The sequence below is a fragment of the Semicossyphus pulcher genome, unplaced genomic scaffold, assembly GCF_022749685.1.
Source record: "Semicossyphus pulcher isolate SPU_LCO1_2020_fin unplaced genomic scaffold, fSemPul1.0.p SCAF_23, whole genome shotgun sequence".
NCBI classification, from domain to species: Eukaryota; Metazoa; Chordata; class Actinopteri; order Labriformes; family Labridae; genus Semicossyphus; species Semicossyphus pulcher.
The window spans coordinates 10,598,663-10,617,392 of record NW_027211697.1 but is presented as its reverse complement, the minus strand read 5'-3'; the positions used below and the strand labels follow the sequence as shown (position 1 = coordinate 10,617,392).

General features: G+C 40.2%; 1 protein-coding gene across 1 annotated transcript; it reads right to left on the bottom strand.

The window, feature by feature from the left end:
• Positions 1–6,420: 6,420 nt before the first annotated feature.
• LOC138603236 (nuclear GTPase SLIP-GC-like) lies at positions 6,421–18,564 on the bottom strand. Its single transcript, XM_069674930.1, has 22 exons — positions 18,498–18,564; positions 18,177–18,289; positions 17,961–17,984; positions 17,774–17,803; positions 17,381–17,411; positions 17,180–17,263; positions 16,336–16,429; positions 15,797–16,013; positions 15,425–15,646; positions 15,080–15,286; positions 14,781–14,956; positions 14,125–14,218; positions 13,954–14,041; positions 13,723–13,844; positions 10,251–10,424; positions 9,994–10,151; positions 8,770–8,887; positions 8,412–8,520; positions 8,182–8,315; positions 7,770–7,851; positions 6,605–6,714; positions 6,421–6,498 (listed from the first exon to the last, which is right to left on the bottom strand). Exons 1-22 carry the CDS (start codon positions 18,562–18,564, stop codon positions 6,493–6,495), a joined length of 2,460 nt encoding a protein of 819 aa, XP_069531031.1. The 3' UTR covers positions 6,421–6,492.
• Positions 18,565–18,730: the final 166 nt, after the last annotated feature.

Here is an 18,730-nt window from a genome sequence, read left to right as displayed (position 1 = left end):
GAGCATGAGACATGTTCCACTGTATACATTTCAGTTTAGTGAAGTGTATGAACAGAACTGTAGACTGGAGTCCTTGTTTACAGTGACAGAGTTATGGCTATGTCATGCAAGACACCTCTGCAGGTGGAAAGTGCGACAGTTGCACGTATCATATATTAATTTTTGGACAAAATGATTGGTCGGGACAATTCAATAATTTCTGTATCTTGGTAAGGACGTGTCCTTAACATCCCTACCCAATTCTACACCCTTGCTTCTTACTATTGTTCCCTTAGTGTTGTATTAGAGACACATGGGCCAGGTAATCAAGGATTAGCTCATGTCTTTTTCTCCTCTCATTGGCATTCTGTTGTGGAATCTGCCAGCAATCTGCAACTACCAGATAAAGTTACTGGACTAAATATGAATATCCCAATACCTGAAACTATTTTAAAACTTCACTGAAGTAATGCACTTAAATTAATGTACTTACTTTAAGACATTATGAACATGATTTGACTAGTGGGAGGGCTTCTCATCATTGTTGCTGCAATGGTGACTCCTACTGATTGTTTGGGTTACTGACACTGTGAGGCTGGAACTGTAGGGACAGCAAGACCCTGAAACACTTCACACCTGCCCTGCTGCTTGCAGGTGAAAGGGGAAAAAGAAGTGACTGGCAAAAGCACGTGTCACAGAAACTATATTCCAATGCTGTTGGAGTAGGGAGGACTGAAATACATAAGGAATTTACACATTTCAGATTTATACAATGGGAAAAAATATTTTAAAAATTGAACAGAAAAAAAAGGCAAATGGAAATTGAAAAGTGTTCAGTGTGCCTGTAGCTTGGTTCCAGATTGTATCCCCGCATGTTCTATAAATCAAGCCAAGTTTGGTGAAACGCCCCAAGTGCTCTTAACATATTATAGTTATAGTAAAGCTCCAAGGAGAAGAAGGTGTAATACACATCTTTCAGTTTGTCTGCAACATGAGCACATAGTCACTTACAGTTCTTAAATAAGCCTTATTGTTGCATATTGTCTTCAGAAGTTGCATGCTTATGCAACTTCTGAACTGCTGCAACCCCCAATGTCTGCACCACCTGCTGACTACACCACCTCAACCCCCCTCCCCACAACCCCCCTGCACATTCACTGCTCCTGCTTCCCAAAAAAGCCACCCCCACTTCCATCACCACCAGCAGACACTCCCCCTGCTTCAACCTGTCCCTTTTCAAAAGCCAGGTGAAGAAAGAACTGAGGAGGATCAAGGTCAGGAAGGCTGCAGGCCCAGATGGCATCAGCTCCAGGCTCCTCAAATCCTGTGCAGATTAGCTGTGTGGTATTATGGAGCACATGTTCAACATGAGCCTGAAGCTGGGGAGAGTACCACAGTTGTGGAAGACATCCTGCGTGGTACCAGTGCCGAAAAATCTCGCACCCCAAAGACCTCAACCACTACAGGCCGGTGGCACTGACATTGCACCTGATGGAGATCCTGGAGAGGTTGGCCCTTTGCCATCTTCGCCCCCTGGTGAGCTCATCAATGGACCCATTGCAGTTCGCCTATCAGCCAGGCATCAGGCTTGATGATGTGGTCATCTACCTCCTACATAGATCTCTCTCTCACCTGGAGATGACTGGGAGCACTGTGAGAATTATGTTTCTTGATTTCTCAAGTGCTTTTAACACCATACAGCCCACGCTTCTGAGGGACAAGCTGGAGCACACAGCAGTCTCCCACCACACAACCAACTGCCACCTACAGAAGTTCTTCGACGACTCCGCCATGGTAGGCCTCATCACTGATGGGGACGATTGGAAGTACAGGGAACTGACACAGGACTTTGTGGACTGGTGCCGGCAGAACTGCCTCCAGTTAAATGCGGGGAAAACCAGAGAACTGGTGGTGGACTGTCACAGGCACAAACCGTCTCCTCCCACACAACATCTAGGGAATGGACATTGAGATTGTGGACTCATACAAGTACCTGGGTGTTTACCTGAACAATAAATTGGAATAGACAGATCACACCAATGTTCTTTATAAGAAAGGTCAGAGCAGACTACATCTGCTGAGGAGACTCAGTTCCTTTGGAGTGCAGGGAGCTCTCCTGAGGACCTTTTATGACTCTGTGGTGGCATCAGCCATTTCTTATGGAGTGGCACAGCAACGCTACAGCTGCAGACAGGAGGAGACTAAAACTGGTGAAGAAGGCCAGCTCTGTTTTGGGCTGCCCCCTTGACCCTGTGAAGATGGTGGGAGACAGGAGGATGATGACAAGGCTAGCATCTCTCATGGAGAACATTTCCCACCCCCTGCATGGCATTGTAACAGCCCTGGGCAGCTCCTCCAGCCACAGGCTGCTTCACACGCGGTGTATGACACGAGATACCACAAGATATACAAATAAAAACACACATTCAAACTGAAAATAATTTCTGTTCTGTTCTGTTCTGTTCAATACATACAGTAATGTGCAAAAGTTTTAGGCAGGCGTGAAAAAATGCTGTAAACCAGGAATGCTTTCAAAAATGGAAGTGTTAATAGCTTATTTTCATCAATGAACAAAATGCAGTGAATGAACAAAAGAGAAATCCAAATCAAATCAGTATTTGGTGTGACCACCCTTTGCCCTCAAAACAGCATCAATTCTTCTAGGTACACTTGCACAATTTTTGAAGGAACTGGGCTGGTACGTTGTTCCAAGCATCTCGTAGAACTAACCACAGACCTTCTGTGGTTGTAGGCTTCCTCAAATCCTTGTAGCTCTTCATGTAATCCCAGACAGACTCAATGATGTTGAGATCAGGGCTCAGTGGGGGCCATACCATCACTTCCAGGACTTCTTGTTCTTCTTTACGCTGAAGATAGTTCTTAATGACATTGGCTGTATGTTTGGGGTCATTATCCTGCTGCAGAATACATTTGGGGCCAATCATACGCCTCCCTGATGGTATTGCATGATGGAAAAGTATCTGCCTGTATTTCTCAGCATTGAGGAGACCCTTAATACTGACCAAATCTCCAACTCCATTTGCAGAAATGAAGGCCCAAACTTGCAAGGAACCTCCACCATTCTTCACTGTTGCTTGCAGACACTCATTATTGTATTATTGTGGAGTACTCTCCAACCCTTCGGCGAACAAACTGCCTTCTGCTACAGCCAAATAATTCAAATTTTGACTCATCAGTCCAGAGCACCCGCTGCCATTTTTCTGCACCCCAGTTCCTATGTTTTCGTGCATAGTTGAGTCGCTTGGCCTTGTTTCCATGTCGGAGGTGTGGCTTTTTGGCTGCAACTCTTCCATGAAGACCACTTTTGGCCAGGCTTCTCCGGACAGTAGATGGGTGTACCTGGGTCCAACTGGTTTCTGCCAGTTCTGAGCTGATGGCACTGCGGGACATCTTCCGATTTCGAAGGGAAATAAGCTTGACGTGTTTTTCATCTGCTACACTAAGTTTCCTTGGCTGACCGCTGCGTCTACGATCCTCAACGTTGCCCGTTTCTTTGTGCTTCTTCAAAAGAGCTTGAACAGCACATCTTGAAACCCCAGTCTGCTTTGAAATCTTTGTCTGGGAGAGACGTTCTGTCTACCTCGTGTCTTGCCTCACCTTGGTTTCAGTTAATGACTGTGTTTAAACCTACATGTGAATGATGATCATTAGCACCCGTTTGGTATAATTGGTTGATCATACACCTGACTATAATCCTACTAAATTCCTGACTTTGTGCAAGTGTACCGATAAGAATTGATGCTGGTTTGAAAGCAAAGGGTAGTAACACCAAATATCGATTTGATTTAGATTTTTATTTTGTTCGCTCACTTATTAATTTACAGCATTTTTTCACACCTGCCTTTTGCACAGTACTGTATATATTTAAAAAAGCATGCGCAATAATACTTGCAATGTGTAATTCCAAGTCAAACCATTTTGTGCACTGTGTTGTATTTTCTGTAAAACTGAAAATGTTTCAGAAGTGTTTAATATCTATTTTTGCACTGTGTGCTTCTTGTCTTTCCTATTTGCTGTGGTGTAACACTGAAAATGTCCCAATTGTGGGATCAATAAAGGTTTATCTATTCTATATCTTTAATTTTTTGGTTAGACAGTATCTCACATTGCTTTAAGGCTTTGTGCTGCTCAACTGTCAGCATGCTCAATAAAATGTAAGCACACAAGCAGTTGTGTGTTTGTGTTGCATACATGTAGACACACACATTTACAATTTCTTGTGTGCTTTCCCTCATATAAACACCGGAGGGCAGTAGAAGTCAATTGTTTGCTGAAGAGATGTTCTGATTTTTCACCTCACAACTTTTATGGTTTAACCATCAGCGTGAATTACTTTGTGATTTGACTCTTCTTACTTCTCTTCAGAACAGAACTTCTCTCTTTTAATTGTTCATGCTGATTCAAAGGTCATAATCATTTAATCAGAATTCACACTACAAATTATACATCTTTTTGGATTAATGCTGATTTAGAAGTTATGATCATATGAAAATCAACCGTGCCATAATAAGTAATATGATGGTAAATTATCAGGTTATGTTGCAGTGCTGTTGGACAGAAGTTTTCTAGCGTGTACACTGCTTCACAGTATCTCAACAGCCGTTTACACCCTGTTGAACCCACCCCAAACAGTCAAACTCATGATAAAAGAATGATAAAACTTACCTGAGGGCATATCAGGTGAGCTACCTGCGGGCATATCAGGTGAGCTACCTGCTGTATGTTTGTTTGTGGTTGCCTGATATCAGGGCACTGATATTAGTGGTCTTACTCTCTGTGATCTTTTATTTTCATTTTACAAATATTATTTTAGCCAGAATTAAAACAGCACTAACCTTGTGTGAGGAGGACATGTTTCATGTACCAGAGAGATACGAGTGAGTTCACAGTGAATTTCTTGCTTCAGGAAATATGAATACAGAAACTTTTTCTCTTTTGACCAAGTTGTGCTGCCAGCAGAGACAACTACCAATACGTGTGCTGGTACGTTTTTAAATTAAAATTTGACCAACCAAGGCTGAACTCGCGCCTTCACATTAACGACACCTTCTTATTCACAAATGAAGCCTACTAACAAGCCTTACCCTCCATTATACAATTTATCACCACAATGTAAATGGTACGACGTGGGCACCAAACACCAAACAATAGTACAGGATGTTACTTAAAACAGTTGGTTATGCTTATAGATTCAAGGTTGGAACATCAGTTTCTATTTCATCATAACAGAAACTGATGTTAGGGAGAACCTAGATTAGCTTTAAACGATGGCTGACAAGTGCAAACACGCTGCAAAGGACCAAAATATTTTCATGAGGAGAAACAGGCAGCAAATTCAGAATCAATGCAAATTCATGCCTATGCTCTGTCCTTAAGAAGCCATTGCTCCATAGATAATTAGACTAGATATTTAAGTTTTTGGTTTTTTTTACACGATATGAAGTTGTTTTTTCACAGTAGTCGGTGAGGCCTGGCCCACAGGAAACTCTACGCTCCAGGGGCTTCTATTGTATTAGTCCTATAATCAATACATTTGGAGCTCGATGTCCCTCCCTCTCAACAGAAGTATAGCTGTTACACTAAGCGCCCCCTAAAGGTCTGGAGGGCTTCTGCTGTGATGACTGGATATGCAGTGTGTTTGTGTTGCATTTGTTTTCTGGGTTTGTGTTTTTGACTTTGCATCTTTTATGTATTTGCAGCACGTCAGCTCTTTTTTGTTTTTTTGGGCCTTTTGCAGCATGTTTGCCCTGTTGTTGCTTCAACAACAACATGCACAATAAAGGAAAACAGCTACATTCAAGTGAATTCTTATGAGTTTAATTGTATAGAGTACCGATACCATACAGTTATGAATTTATAATCAGTGAAGAATAAAAATTAAAATAAAACATTGTACAGTACATATCACACAGCCAGATAAGTCGATCTGTTATCCTTATCTATTTCTAATATATCACCACACAGATTTACCATTATAACACATTTAACAACAGTTAAGTCCTAAATGATTACAGAAAAATAGATCTCGATCACCCTAAAAGCCTAAAGTTTTATCAAATCAAACTAACAGATTATACTTTGATCAAGATTCAAGGTTTAATTTAATCACCCATAAAATCAGTAAAAATGCAGCACGTACATCCAAATCATCAAATACTAAACTCATATAATCAAAACACCCACAAAAAAAACATGAGCATATATTCAAGAAGAAGAATAAAACTGTTGAATCATTAAAGAAAAAAAACCCTCATCATGAAAACCATAACATCTCTGGTTAGAATCCGACTGGGGACCTTGGCTGATTGCCCCAACCCACCCCACATCATGAAATTCACATGAGTGAACTCGTAAAAACAACCCTCCAACAGAACAGAGATTACAACTTCACAAAAATGGATGAGACCAAATCCAGAGGCCTCTTGTTTCTTATCAGTGTGCCCGCTGGGACCCTCAGTGGTTAAAAAGGCCTCTGCTGTTTTTCTCCACCTATCAAAACTGAAACATCCACCAGAGAGTTAAAGAGCAAGGTTGTGACATTGAACGGTAATGACTCGAATGACTTGGATGCTCACTATCAACCATCAGTTTAACTAAAACACACCTGTGCAGCTGACGGGCCGGGTTGATCAGCACTATTGCGATTAGAAGCATCATCAGTACTCTTCAGTTCTTCATAGTACTTTGTCACCGTCTCAAGGTCCTCTTTCACATCTGAAAAAATGCACAATAGTTAAAGCTGCAAGCACCATAGGAATTGCCCTTGCATCTTTGTGCACTTAGTTGTGTGGCACAGCTGAGGAATAAGTACGTCACGCTGAACTCAAGACATTTCTCTGAATTTTCATGTTTTGGATTCCACAAAAGGGGTTAAATTTCACTTCCTGTTTCGTCTATGTGGTGCAAGAGAACACACACTAAACATCTTCGAAGGTGCATTATGTTCCTGTTACTTCCTCTTACGAGTTACGATTTGACTGGATATGGCCTCATATTTGGGCTCACATCGTATCCTACCAATACATTGAACGGATGTGTGTGCCAGGTTTTGTGAGCTTTTAAGCTCCAGCAGCCTCTCACCACAACTTCCTGTTTCCCTGGCATCACATCAAATTCATTGCACCCCAAAGGACAGACCCTTCAATGTAAACTTTTAAACGTAAAGTTTTCACAATAAAGCATCATCAAGTCTTAGGGCTGATCACATATGAGGTGGATCTGCCCAACTGGCTGTAAGCGGCACATTAAAAACTAAAGCTCATCATATCTTCTTGCTAGCAGGTAACACTATTTCTATGAAAATTAGCAAGAAGAAGTCTTTAGGCGTGTCTTCAGGTCTGACATTAAACAGGAAATATGAGGCGAGAGAGCTTCCTGTGAAACCTCCAAATTCAACGCACTGCCATGGCCACACCTTTTGACAGAAACTCAAAACTTCTACACTGGAACCACCTAGGAGGAGTTAGTTTAGGTATGACCTGTGTAATGGTCATAAATACACCATAATAAAATCAAAATGGATTAACTTCCCGGTGGTATCAGGGTTTGGGTACCACAGGCTTTTTTGTAGGACTGGACATGATAAACATGCAAACCAAATTTAGTACATGTAAGCTAAATCTGCTCGATGGTATACTTTGAGGATGTTTTGAGGGGACGCTGTGCAGCCAATTTTGTGCCTGACTCATATCAAATGCAAAATGTCTCCACTTCTGATGAGTTCTGTGCTTTGTGTATTAGCAAAAACAAATTTTAAACATTCCCTTTACCTGGAACTGATCTATCATCTGTATTGAGTGACAGCTCAATTGATTCCGACATTGTGTCCACCAGTGTGCTCCAGATGTATTCCTAAATCAGCATCAAGATATTTAACATTTATTACCAACACATATAAACATTGTGTTCAAGATACTGGGCTCTCAGACAGCAGAAAAGCCAAGTCTATAATAGAAAAAGAATCTTCTGTGTATTTCTGTCTTAATAATGAATAACAAAAGTTGCTTGTTTGTAACTGTTTTAGTTGAGATAGCCATTTTCAGAATGAAGCACATTCAGCTTGAATGTAGAAAAATCCTTCATGTGAATAATAACATAGAATCATGCATATAGTTTAAGATGTGCAACACATGTTTTACTATACTGTCATCGTATGATGTATTATGTATAAATGTGACAAACCTTCAAGATTCGCAGTTTTGATAACATAGCATTTTTAGCCTCCTCAAACATGGTGTCCTTGTTAGCATCTACATGCTGCTTAATTGTATCCTTCATGTTTTGTAGCGAGCCCTTTCCTTTAACCTTTTTTGCTTCTACAATAAAACAGAAAATAGTTATAAATTAATGTAATGATGTGAAGTCATCTTGATATAGTGTCAGGTTTTATATGTCAAGATCTTTTATCTTACTATCATAGCATGTTTGCATGATTTCCTCGATTGTTGTGGTCAGGCTGCTGTAGATTTCTTTCTTACGCTGCCGGATGGTTATGTCGAGTTTTGTCTTCAGTCTTTCTTCCTAAGAGAGAGGGAATAAACAACCTGTGTTGTTGAACATTTATATCTGCATTGCTCACATGTACTATATTAAAGGCATCCTACGTAAGCAGTGTATGTGTTTGGTTCATTGTTAAATGTTCTTACAGTCTTAATTTCATACCTCAGTCACAAACGCGATGTTGAGGTTGATTTGTTTTTGAGTCTCCCTTACCATGACAAACAGCTTGATACCAGACTATTGGATAATATTGTACTATTCCTGTTTTACCTCCGTCCTGAGATATATCAGTTGCAGTTCCACATCTTTGTACTTTTCAATCAGCGTCTCCGTGTTCAGTGAAAAGGTATTGATGGCCCCGTTGAATGGTCCACATTTTGATTCATTTCTGAAACATGGTCACAAGTAAATGTTTCATTAAGCAAGAATTGCCGAGTTTCAAATTCAATAATTTCCTTTGTAGGTGGAGGAGTGGCAGCTATATGTAGTTCTAGCCTTACAATCTACCCGAGACCCTATAGCTCTTTTGAAAGAGTCCTTTTTAATTTTTCACATCCAGCTCTGAAAACGTTCTCTTCACCATGATCTTGGTTTCTGCCACTGAAAATGTCCTTGCCACTGTTGGGCTATGTTGCCAAGTGCTTGCTCATGCTGGACTTGTTTTGGGTCTTTTAAAATAAATAAACACATTATTAAATAAACAAAGTGTACAGTCTAGGCCTAGGGATGGGTACCGAACCCCGGTACTAAACAGTCCCCGGGGCTGAATTATGAAATACCGCAGTATTAATATACATCTGACGTTATTGGCTCTGCTTTCGGTATTGGACGAAATAAAAATCATGTTTATTATCGCTACAAAAACATGATCTTGCACATTTAATCCCACCAACTGTTTCTAATTTGCAATAAGATTAAGACATTCGTCTATGATGCATATTCCAATCCAGAAGAATCTCTTTCGCAGAGCCTGTGTGTGAGGGGCGGGGGCAGCTCTCTCTCACACACGCTACACACATACACAGGCGCGTGCACACAACAGATCCTGCTCGTTACGATACCGGAGAGAACTAAACATTCAAAAGTGTGGTTACACTTGACCAGAGTCGATGCCGACGATGCTCATTGCCACAAGGGCAACTACACTTTTGCTTGTAAGGGCGGAATCACGAGCAATCTGTCCAAACAGCTGTCTAAAGTGCAGCATCAGGCAGAGACATGCGCCAAACTTCTCACTGGAAGCTATTACCCAGCAAACTTAGTACACGTGACAAACCAGGTAAGCCCCGCCCAACGATACCCATCTCTATCTAGGCCTGCTCTTTTTGTAAAGTATCTTGAGGTTATGGTGCTATACAAATAACATTTATTGATGAATATATGTATTACATTACAATGACTTGCATTAATTTACTGTATTCAATTGTTTCATTAATATTGTATTCGACATAGTTCTTCAGAGAGTGTTCTTGTCCTAATTCAGTAATTTCTTACGGAAAGGTCTTCCTGAATTCCTCATCAATGCTGTCCGTCAGCCATGACGCTAATTTCACATTGAGGTTTAGTTGTTTCCCTTTTCTTGTTTTGGTGGCACCATTGTTTACAACTACACTCTTCAATATCTTGTGAAAACCACTTCCCGATGTCCCCTTCTGAAACAAAAACACAATTAGAACATTTTTTAGACCATTACATTTTAATATGAGGAGCAAAATCAGTAGTTTTGGTGAAAAAATAAATTATTCAAGTACAGGTTTTAAGAAAGACTCCAAGGCACGTTCCCATGAACTTTGGGATTTTTCAACCCCCTCGATGAGGCAGTTCTCGAAAGCCTCTAAGGCCTTTTGGATGGGCTCCAATACTTTCTCAAGCCCATGCCTCAAGTTTTCTTCAAGCTCTGTGGACGCATCTGCTTTTTCACCAGCCTGAAATCAAACAGAAAACAATCAGTATTTAAAACAATGAAACTTCTTCCTCATGAAATTCATGGTCATATTTTAAACAGAACAAAAATTAGACATATAATTGCATGTGTCGAAAGGTAATTTTTACCAAATTAGACAAACACAAGAAATACTATATTCTAAGAGACCATACACCTCCTCCACCTAACCATACTGTTAAATAAAAGGCAACCAAATTCTGTTTGTCAGGCATACGGTTATCCTTTACTGCTGTTATGCAGCATCTCTTAACAGCAAACATTCAAGGAATCTACCTTGATGGTAGTTTCTTTTGAGTTGGAATTACACATAAACTGTTTTACTATTTCAAGAAGGCAATAGTAAGGACAAAGGGGATGAGGGAGAAGGAAATCGACAAACTGGTGGCAAGCACAAAGCGGCTTTGTAAGTGCTGAAGGAAAGCTGAGGTGTCAATAAAAGATGGTCCAAAAGTCCTCTGGAATGAGATCAGGGGAGGTTTGCTAACCTACAGAGGGTAGAATGCATCTGGCAATGGAGGAAAAGGAAAGAAAAGGAGAGAGCAAACTTCTTTAGAAATCCCTTCTGATGCACATGGGCTCCTTGAGGAGAAAGCCAGTGGAATGCTGGAAGTGTCCAAAGAAGATCTAAAGAAACACATCCACAATCAATGCAACAACTCTGCAAGGAAGGAACCCCTTGGCCCACCAGAACCATCAGTCCTGTTTGATGCATCACCCCCAACACTCAGTGAGGTGGTTCTATGTGCAATATTGGCATCAGCACCAGGACCAAATGAGATACCGTACAAGCTGTACAAAAACTGACCTGGAATGCTGAAGCTCCTATGAATTACAACCACCTGGACCAAACTGAGCATTCTGAGTGGCAAGGGACAGTGGCAGTCTCCATTCCAAAGAAGCAGAACTCAAAGACCTTCGACCAGTCCAGAAGTATAGCCATACTGAACGTCAACGGGAAGAATATCTTCTCTGTGTTGGCAAGAAGGATGAACACCTACTGAGAGGAGAATAACTGTCGACACCAGCTGCCAGAAGACAGGTGTTGTTATTCATTGCATCTCCAATATTGAAATGTGTTCATTTATGGACTTTAAACTGACTTTTCAGATTGGCAGCTGAACTTCGAACTCAAACTCCCAGCAGCCTCTAGGTTTTCACACCTTCACGTGAAAACCCCTCCCCCATGCTAGGTCTGTAAAACCTGAAGACAACCATTGCTTTTAGCTCAGTCTCAGACCCTCAGTCTGAGAAGCTCAGTCTCAGAGGCAGTCTCGGAAGCTCAGTCTCGGAAGCTCAGACGCTCTCCACTGCCCTCCAAGATGGTTGGAGCTGCTGCCGCAGTTCCTTTCAAATCAATAGCTCTCATGGCTTGCTAACAGAGCAAAGCCTCAGCAGCGATGCAAGATCCTGCAGAAAATATTACCAGTTTACTCAGCACAAACTAGTAACCTAGTTTAGCGGCAGCTAAAAGAGTCTGCCAGCTAACTTTCCAAGTAAGGACAAAGAAGCAAGGAAGGACCCTCCAAGTGGACAACAATATGACGACTGCAACTTTCTTCATCAGAACCACTGCTACCCCAGTCCGGTTGAGCAACAGGAACGTCAGTCTAACAACCTGCAACACAGCACAGCAATGCCTTTCCGTCCACAGTCTGGTAACGGTAACTGGTAACATCTGGGCAAAGCTAGAATAACTCACAGTACCGGCTAAGCAGGAATGTTTACTGTATTGTAATGTTATTGAGTTGATTTGTTACTGAGTTGTATTGTTGTAATGTCTGTTTAGTCAGGTATTGACTGTAGTTGAGGTTACTTATGCTTACACAAAGACACAGTCTGCATGCTAAATTAACTTCTCTCTTTTCTATCCCGGCACTCTTAAGACTTACACACATACAATATTTTGGACTGACCTTTTGACCAGACTAAACAGCCAGGAATAAAACCTCCCGGTTCTTTTTCTGGGTCTCGACCCATCCCATGTGCTTAGTGCACGTTGGTTGAGACAAAGGACAGCGTTCAGTGGCCATCTTTGAATCAGCCAGAGTTCTTGGTCTCCCCTATTTGCCACTAAAGCCATGTGGTCTCTTAATGGACACATTCTCCATTTTGATCTCTGCCTGTCCTGAGACAGACACACCTCTCTCTCTCTCTCTCTAATTATTTTAAATAATTATTAATTTCTTTTGTAACTAACATCTTTTAATAGCCATTTTTAATACCTCCCTTTACTTAAGGAATCTGACTTAGAGGCATAGTCCGCTCCCAACACAGGGGTCCCAGGCTGTATAGAGCATGCTTCAATTATTTGGGAACAGATCCAGACCGCGAAGAGACATAAGAAATATATGCAAGTCACACCAGCTCATTGCCTTTGCACTGTTATGAGGTTTTTACAAGACATGCGCATGTGCATGCACTGCAAAGGTTCACCATAGGATAGCAGCAGCTGGAAGTGGGGATAGCAATGGGATAATCCATCTCCCCAATCCTCTCCGTGGCAAAATTTGAGGTCATCCTAATTGGAGCAAGGCAAGCGATAGGCAGAGACCAACTGCCAGCAGACCGGAGGCATCCTCCGCTAAGAAGCTACATGGATGATATCAGGGGGAGCCAGTGGTCAATACCATCTGACACCAGATTTCCTGTGGACCTCAGACGGAAAATCAGCACTGCTGGTTGAGCTGGCAGTCCCATGGGAAGAGGGAAAGGAGGCAGCCCATGAAAGTAAGGGATTAAAATATGCTGACCTGGTTGCAGAGTGCAACGACGGCTCTGCTAAACCTAGCACCAAGGGCTCTGGGGAGCCAGACTGCACAGGGCAACCAGGGAGGTACTGGAGGACACAGAGAAGGTAAGCTTTTCGCTCTTGCAGAGAAGGCAAGACAAGGCATGAGGAGTAAGCAACTCCTGAAGACAGTTAGTTGCAGGGAGTGTCAGGGAGACGTCCCTGTTCGCCTTCCTGCCACCAGGACATGTTTTTGCAAAACATCCATGAGCGGTGGTCCCCAGCTGATAACCCTGCAAGGTGTTACAAGTGGAGGTGCGACAGGCCTAGAGCCTAGCAGGAAGACCACCTACCTGTTAACCTACCAGATTAAATTGATATAAAAGGAGAGACATTGACTCTAATTTTGTCATGTGGCTTAACCAGTTTCACTAGAGGAAGTGATACTTCTTGGGGTTACTTTATTGCTCATCATTATCATTATTTTCTGTCAATACTGAGGATGATTATGATACATACACACAATAAAAGTGTTGTTACTTTATCTTACCACTCCTCCACAGCTGGCCCCTTGAATTAGGGACAGAATCCCATGCGCTCCGGACACATAGTTTAATGTCTCTGAGTGACAGTCATTGAGATTTTGCAAAAAATCCTGAAGTTTGGGGACTTCTGTATAAAAAATATGCAATATACATATTACATGATTACATTCACACTTCTAACATGTTTTGCATATTCTGTTATCCACAAAGTTACTCACAAAGTGGGCTTCACCTACCAGTTTCATCTGGTTCCAGCCTTTTTTTCTTTCGAAACTCTTTGGAGCTCACTGTGAACACTTTGAAACATTCATCACTGAAATGTTTCTGAAAAAATTATGAATGATTTAAAGGCAGGATTGCAGTGTCGGAACAACTTTGTTTTAGATTTTCTCAGTTTACAAACTCACCTTGACCTTGTTTAGTTTCCTGAATTCTCTCCTCACTACTTCCTTGGCTTCCATGTTCCTCTTAAAGATGGCAGCACGAACATGAGCTAGTGAACTGTAAGAAGAGATTAGTATCAAGCTGTATCTTACTCTGTATCTGAAGCCCCGAAACCTAAAATTTCGTAAGCTTGCAGTTGTCTTCTTTCTCTCAGAATAAAACAAAACATTTTGCAGACAAACATATGCACATAAAGTATACTGTATATTCATACCATGAATAACAGTCAATTTTAAGTCACACAATTAGCATTGTCCTTGTTTGTTGGTTTACAAGACCTGCATGACTAATTGCCCTTCACATAAGCTTAATATTAGTAGATTCAAATGAGACATGGCATTTATAGATTATAACAATCTTAATTAGAGCCAGAGGGCAGATGGCAGGAAATGGAGAGTAGAGATACATGCTGTGGTTTGGAGCATCTTTTCTTAAGACCAAAATGGACACAATGGCCTTCACTTCGTTTTGTTGTTCAAAATCAAGGCAAGGCACACAGTTTAAAGCCTGTTTGTGACTTCTTTCTTCCATATTTGCTTGTGTGTACTCCTCTTGAGCTCTTGGCTACAAAATTCATCAGGGTCTAGTTCTATTTCTAATGTTTCAAAAAATCACTTACAGATCATCTGATTCTTCAATAATATCAGACTTGGTGCAGATAAAATGAATTTGCTGACACTGGCCACCGTTTCCCATCAGGCTGCTGGCACTTTCCAGAATCTCCCATGGTTCTTTCTCTGCTGCTGCTCTATTAATGTCAGTCACAATCCACACAGTGGAACAGCTTTGAATGACCTAGAGGGATTTAATCCAAGTTAATTGTAAGTAACTATATATCAGTTCTTTGTAATAAAATGTTACACTTTTAAGACAAGATAATAAATGATAATAATACAGCAATGCATTTAAATGACTTACCCCTTTCCACATTTTATCTCTGCTTTTGTTGCGGTCCCCACTTCCAGGTAAATCCACAAGTGTGACATGCTGGAGAAAGTCATTATTTGGCACCCTGACAATCACACACTTCACCAGGGGCCAAAACCACCTGTTTACCTCTTTTCCTTCTTTGTTTTTTGAGCCACTTCTTGTGTATTTGACAAGTTTTGCAGACAGTTCTTTGGCCTGCCATTAATAAAAAGATTCAGGATTTAGTTTAAATTCCTGATTGGAATTTGACAAGCAGTTAAAATCATCAAATCATTTATGTATACATACTTACAAGAATATATACAAGAATCATAACATAGATGAATTCCTTACTGAGTCACAGGTCAGGGTCTTCTTATTGGAATTGATAAATCCTGGAATTTCTCTAAAATGTCTGTCATTCATAAGATTTTCTTGGGAATTGTTTCTCCATTCTTCTCCATACAGCGCTGACAGCATTTCAACACCAGCTGCATAATCATCGGCATCTTGCTCGTCACGGTCTGCATCATTCACGGTGAAAGTTAACAAGAACCACAAATCCTCCCTCCATTCCTAAAAGAAATGAAATAATTATCTTGTAACTTAGTTTAATTGAATAGAATGAAATAATCGGAGGAAGCAATGTAGTCAGCACCTGTATATTAGCTGCTACATCATAACTTTTTAAAAAGTGTCAAATATTCATATTGAGCTGGTTTTTACCTCTTTTGTGATGAATTGAATCTCTGCCTCATACTTCTGGCTCTTCATGTTAGCCTCCACTTTAATCATGACTGTGGTACATGCAGTGACACTTCCTGAGGGCAGCAGATCCTTCTCTCCAATGATAGCATTTATTAAAGAGCTCTTTCCAGCCCCTGTTTTACCAAAGACACCGACCAGCTCCCTCTTTTCTGTCTCCAAATCACCCATTTTTTCCCTGTTGTACAAGTGTTTAAATTTGTGTTAAATGATTCGTTTGGAAAATATAACAATGAAAGAATGTGTTAAGACATCTGCCTAAGAACAGCCAACTCAAGCTTTTTTTATAAAGCAGTTATAATCAATATTTCCTTACTAAAAGCTCTAATGACTGCTTGTTTTTATCATCAGTGCCACTTGTGGCCACAGCAGGGACCTGATTCTAACATGCAATACAATAAACTAAGAGCAAAATTTAAGAGTCTACTTTAGAGACCAGATGTGAATCTCTTCCTAAAACTGACCCCTAAAACAAATATAATATAAAATGTATTTCTTACTTCAGAAAAGCATTGAGCTTTGTTTTGTCTCTGTGCTGGAGTTTGAAATGGACACCTGTCATGATGTTTTTCACTTCAGACAGCATGCTTTTTTCTGTTGGAGTAAAAGTAAAGAAAAAGAAAAACGTTTATCAGTTCGGTGCCATGTTATATAAACAAAGAGGAAAAGAATGAGATGCTTCAAAGTCAATGAAGGACGCCTCAGAGAGTTTGATCAGGCTTTTACGGCCACTTGCCACAGGATGAAAACTTTGTCTGGGTTTAAAACATCATCTGGCCCTGTTTAAACAATCCAATGTGCACCCCAATCTAAAAACACACCCTTTAAATCGCAGGAAAATACTGCACCATAAACTTTAAACCAGTCTATGGTGCAGTTGTTTCCTGTGTCCTCAATACAATAATCACCACTCTGCCTGGCTGCACGTCACTTTAAGACCACCATTTTAAGGCCAATGGGCACACAGGTTGGCACCAGTATATTTGCTTATTAAAAAACGTGGGCGTGAAAATGACAACTGCATTTGTAGGAAACTAGCAATGAAACGTATACGTACGTGGGGTGTAAGATAGCGCCCGATGTTTCAATCATAGCCAAGTTATTTACTTAATATTGAAAACATATTGTTGCTATGGTGTGTTGCTAAGTAAACCACGAAAATTGGTTTAATGTACAAACATGGCACACAAAATAATAGCTGGTGACTTTTTTGAAAGTTTTGCTGGAAGTAAGAATATATTTTTTTTGGCCCAGAAACAGAAACAGACATTCTGTATGAAAATGACATTACATAAAGTGTTTACCATATGGTTTTAATTTTTGTTGAAAAAATAACATAAATACCTGAGTATGTGGTGTCACGTTGTCGTTTCTTAGCTGGTGATTGCATTCTGCTGGACTCCTCCTGAAGCTCCAATCTTCTCTTTACTAATAATAACAAAAAAACTCACAATAATAAAACATGGTCTCAATTGTTTTGTCAAAGCAAGATATTCTTGCTATAAAAACATCATCACCAAACAATAAATAAGATTTGTATCTTACCTTTTTCACTTGTGTCACTGGTGGCCAAAACCTGAGGATGAACAATGTACATTTGAATCTTCGAACTTTGTTTTATCAAGAAACTTTTTTCACTCAGGCGTTAGCCTAAAACAGGATAGGACAGGCTTGAACATTTGCATGTGCCTTTGCATTTCCATCACAGATGATGCACATTCTTGCAAAGCCCTTGGACGTGGAGTCCATTAAAAGGCTTGCAAGTGATAAAACAACGAGGTCCTCAGTCAACAACAAGGTGATCCAGTCAGACAAATCTTTAGTCAAAGATGGAAGATTTTTCTCAGGACACTCAGTAATTCTATTGCATATTTATGGATAATAGAGGTATGTCCAGAGATAAGATGCCAGGGAAATGTATCCTTTTTTTATCCCTACCTGAATAGAATCAGCTGTTTCTTCATGTTCCTGCTGACAGTGAAAATAAAAGTATGAGTCTAAGAGCAGAGCCATGCAACATTTTCAGCATACATTGAAAATAAATTCTGCATGACTTTATTACGTTATGGATTTCCCATATGACAAAACTGTATCCTACTTACAAGAGCAGAAAAATAATTGTTACCTGATTTGTTGCATTTTGTTCCCCCTAGCGTGAAAGGAAAAAGTTGAAAATCCAAAATTATTAAAGAATTTTCAGAAAAAGTCTTTTCAGTGAGTCTTTGGTTTTATAATCCTTTATCTGTTGGTGTCTTCAAAACAGAGGTTTATGTTCATCTGTTATAATCACATGGATCTACACAAAGGAAAATGATAAAACCAAACACATGCAGAGTAATACCTTTAGCAACTTGAGTCTCTTCTTGAATTTTGCCCTTGGTCCAACTTGAGTGATCAAGTTATCGATGTCTTGCTTATCGAGATCGTAAAGATTTTCCTCATCAATGCCTTGCTCTGTGACAAGAAAGACAATTCACATTAATCTTTATTCTGCAAAAATGAAAACAATTTTGGAAATGCTGGATGTCTGTCAAGTGTAAATCAGCATTATATTGCAGAGCCATGTTGCAGCACCTTTTATGTTACTATTAGATATGCTTCAATGTTTCAATATTGGTAGGAAATTACCTGTGCCAATCCAAAAAACATGGTAATACTTTACCTCGAAATTTTTCTATCCATTTGCTGAGACCCCATTTCGTTAATTTTTCACAAACAAAATCATCCATGACTGGAAACTGCAAGATAATCACATGATTATATTTTTAATCAGTTTTAACAACTTGACATATTTCAGACAGTTATTCTAAATCACATTTAATTAAAGGGGTTAGGAACAGATAATCGCAGGTGCAAGAAAAGGTCGCTAGAATTATCAGTCAGGACACAAGTTCC

What these genes read in the sequence shown, in the direction of transcription:
- LOC138603236 (XM_069674930.1), bottom strand. Translation starts at nt 18,564, where the DNA reads ATGGATGATTTTGTTTGTGAAAAATTAACGAAATGGGGTCTCAGCAAA. An exon ending in ATGGATAGAAAAATTTCGAG is followed by an intron (nt 18,290 to 18,497) that starts GTAAAGTATTAC and finishes TTCTTGTCACAG; the next exon opens with AGCAAGGCATTGATGAGGAA. An exon ending in AGACCCTGACCTGTGACTCA is followed by an intron (nt 15,287 to 15,424) that starts GTAAGGAATTCA and finishes TATTAATGGCAG; the next exon opens with GCCAAAGAACTGTCTGCAAA.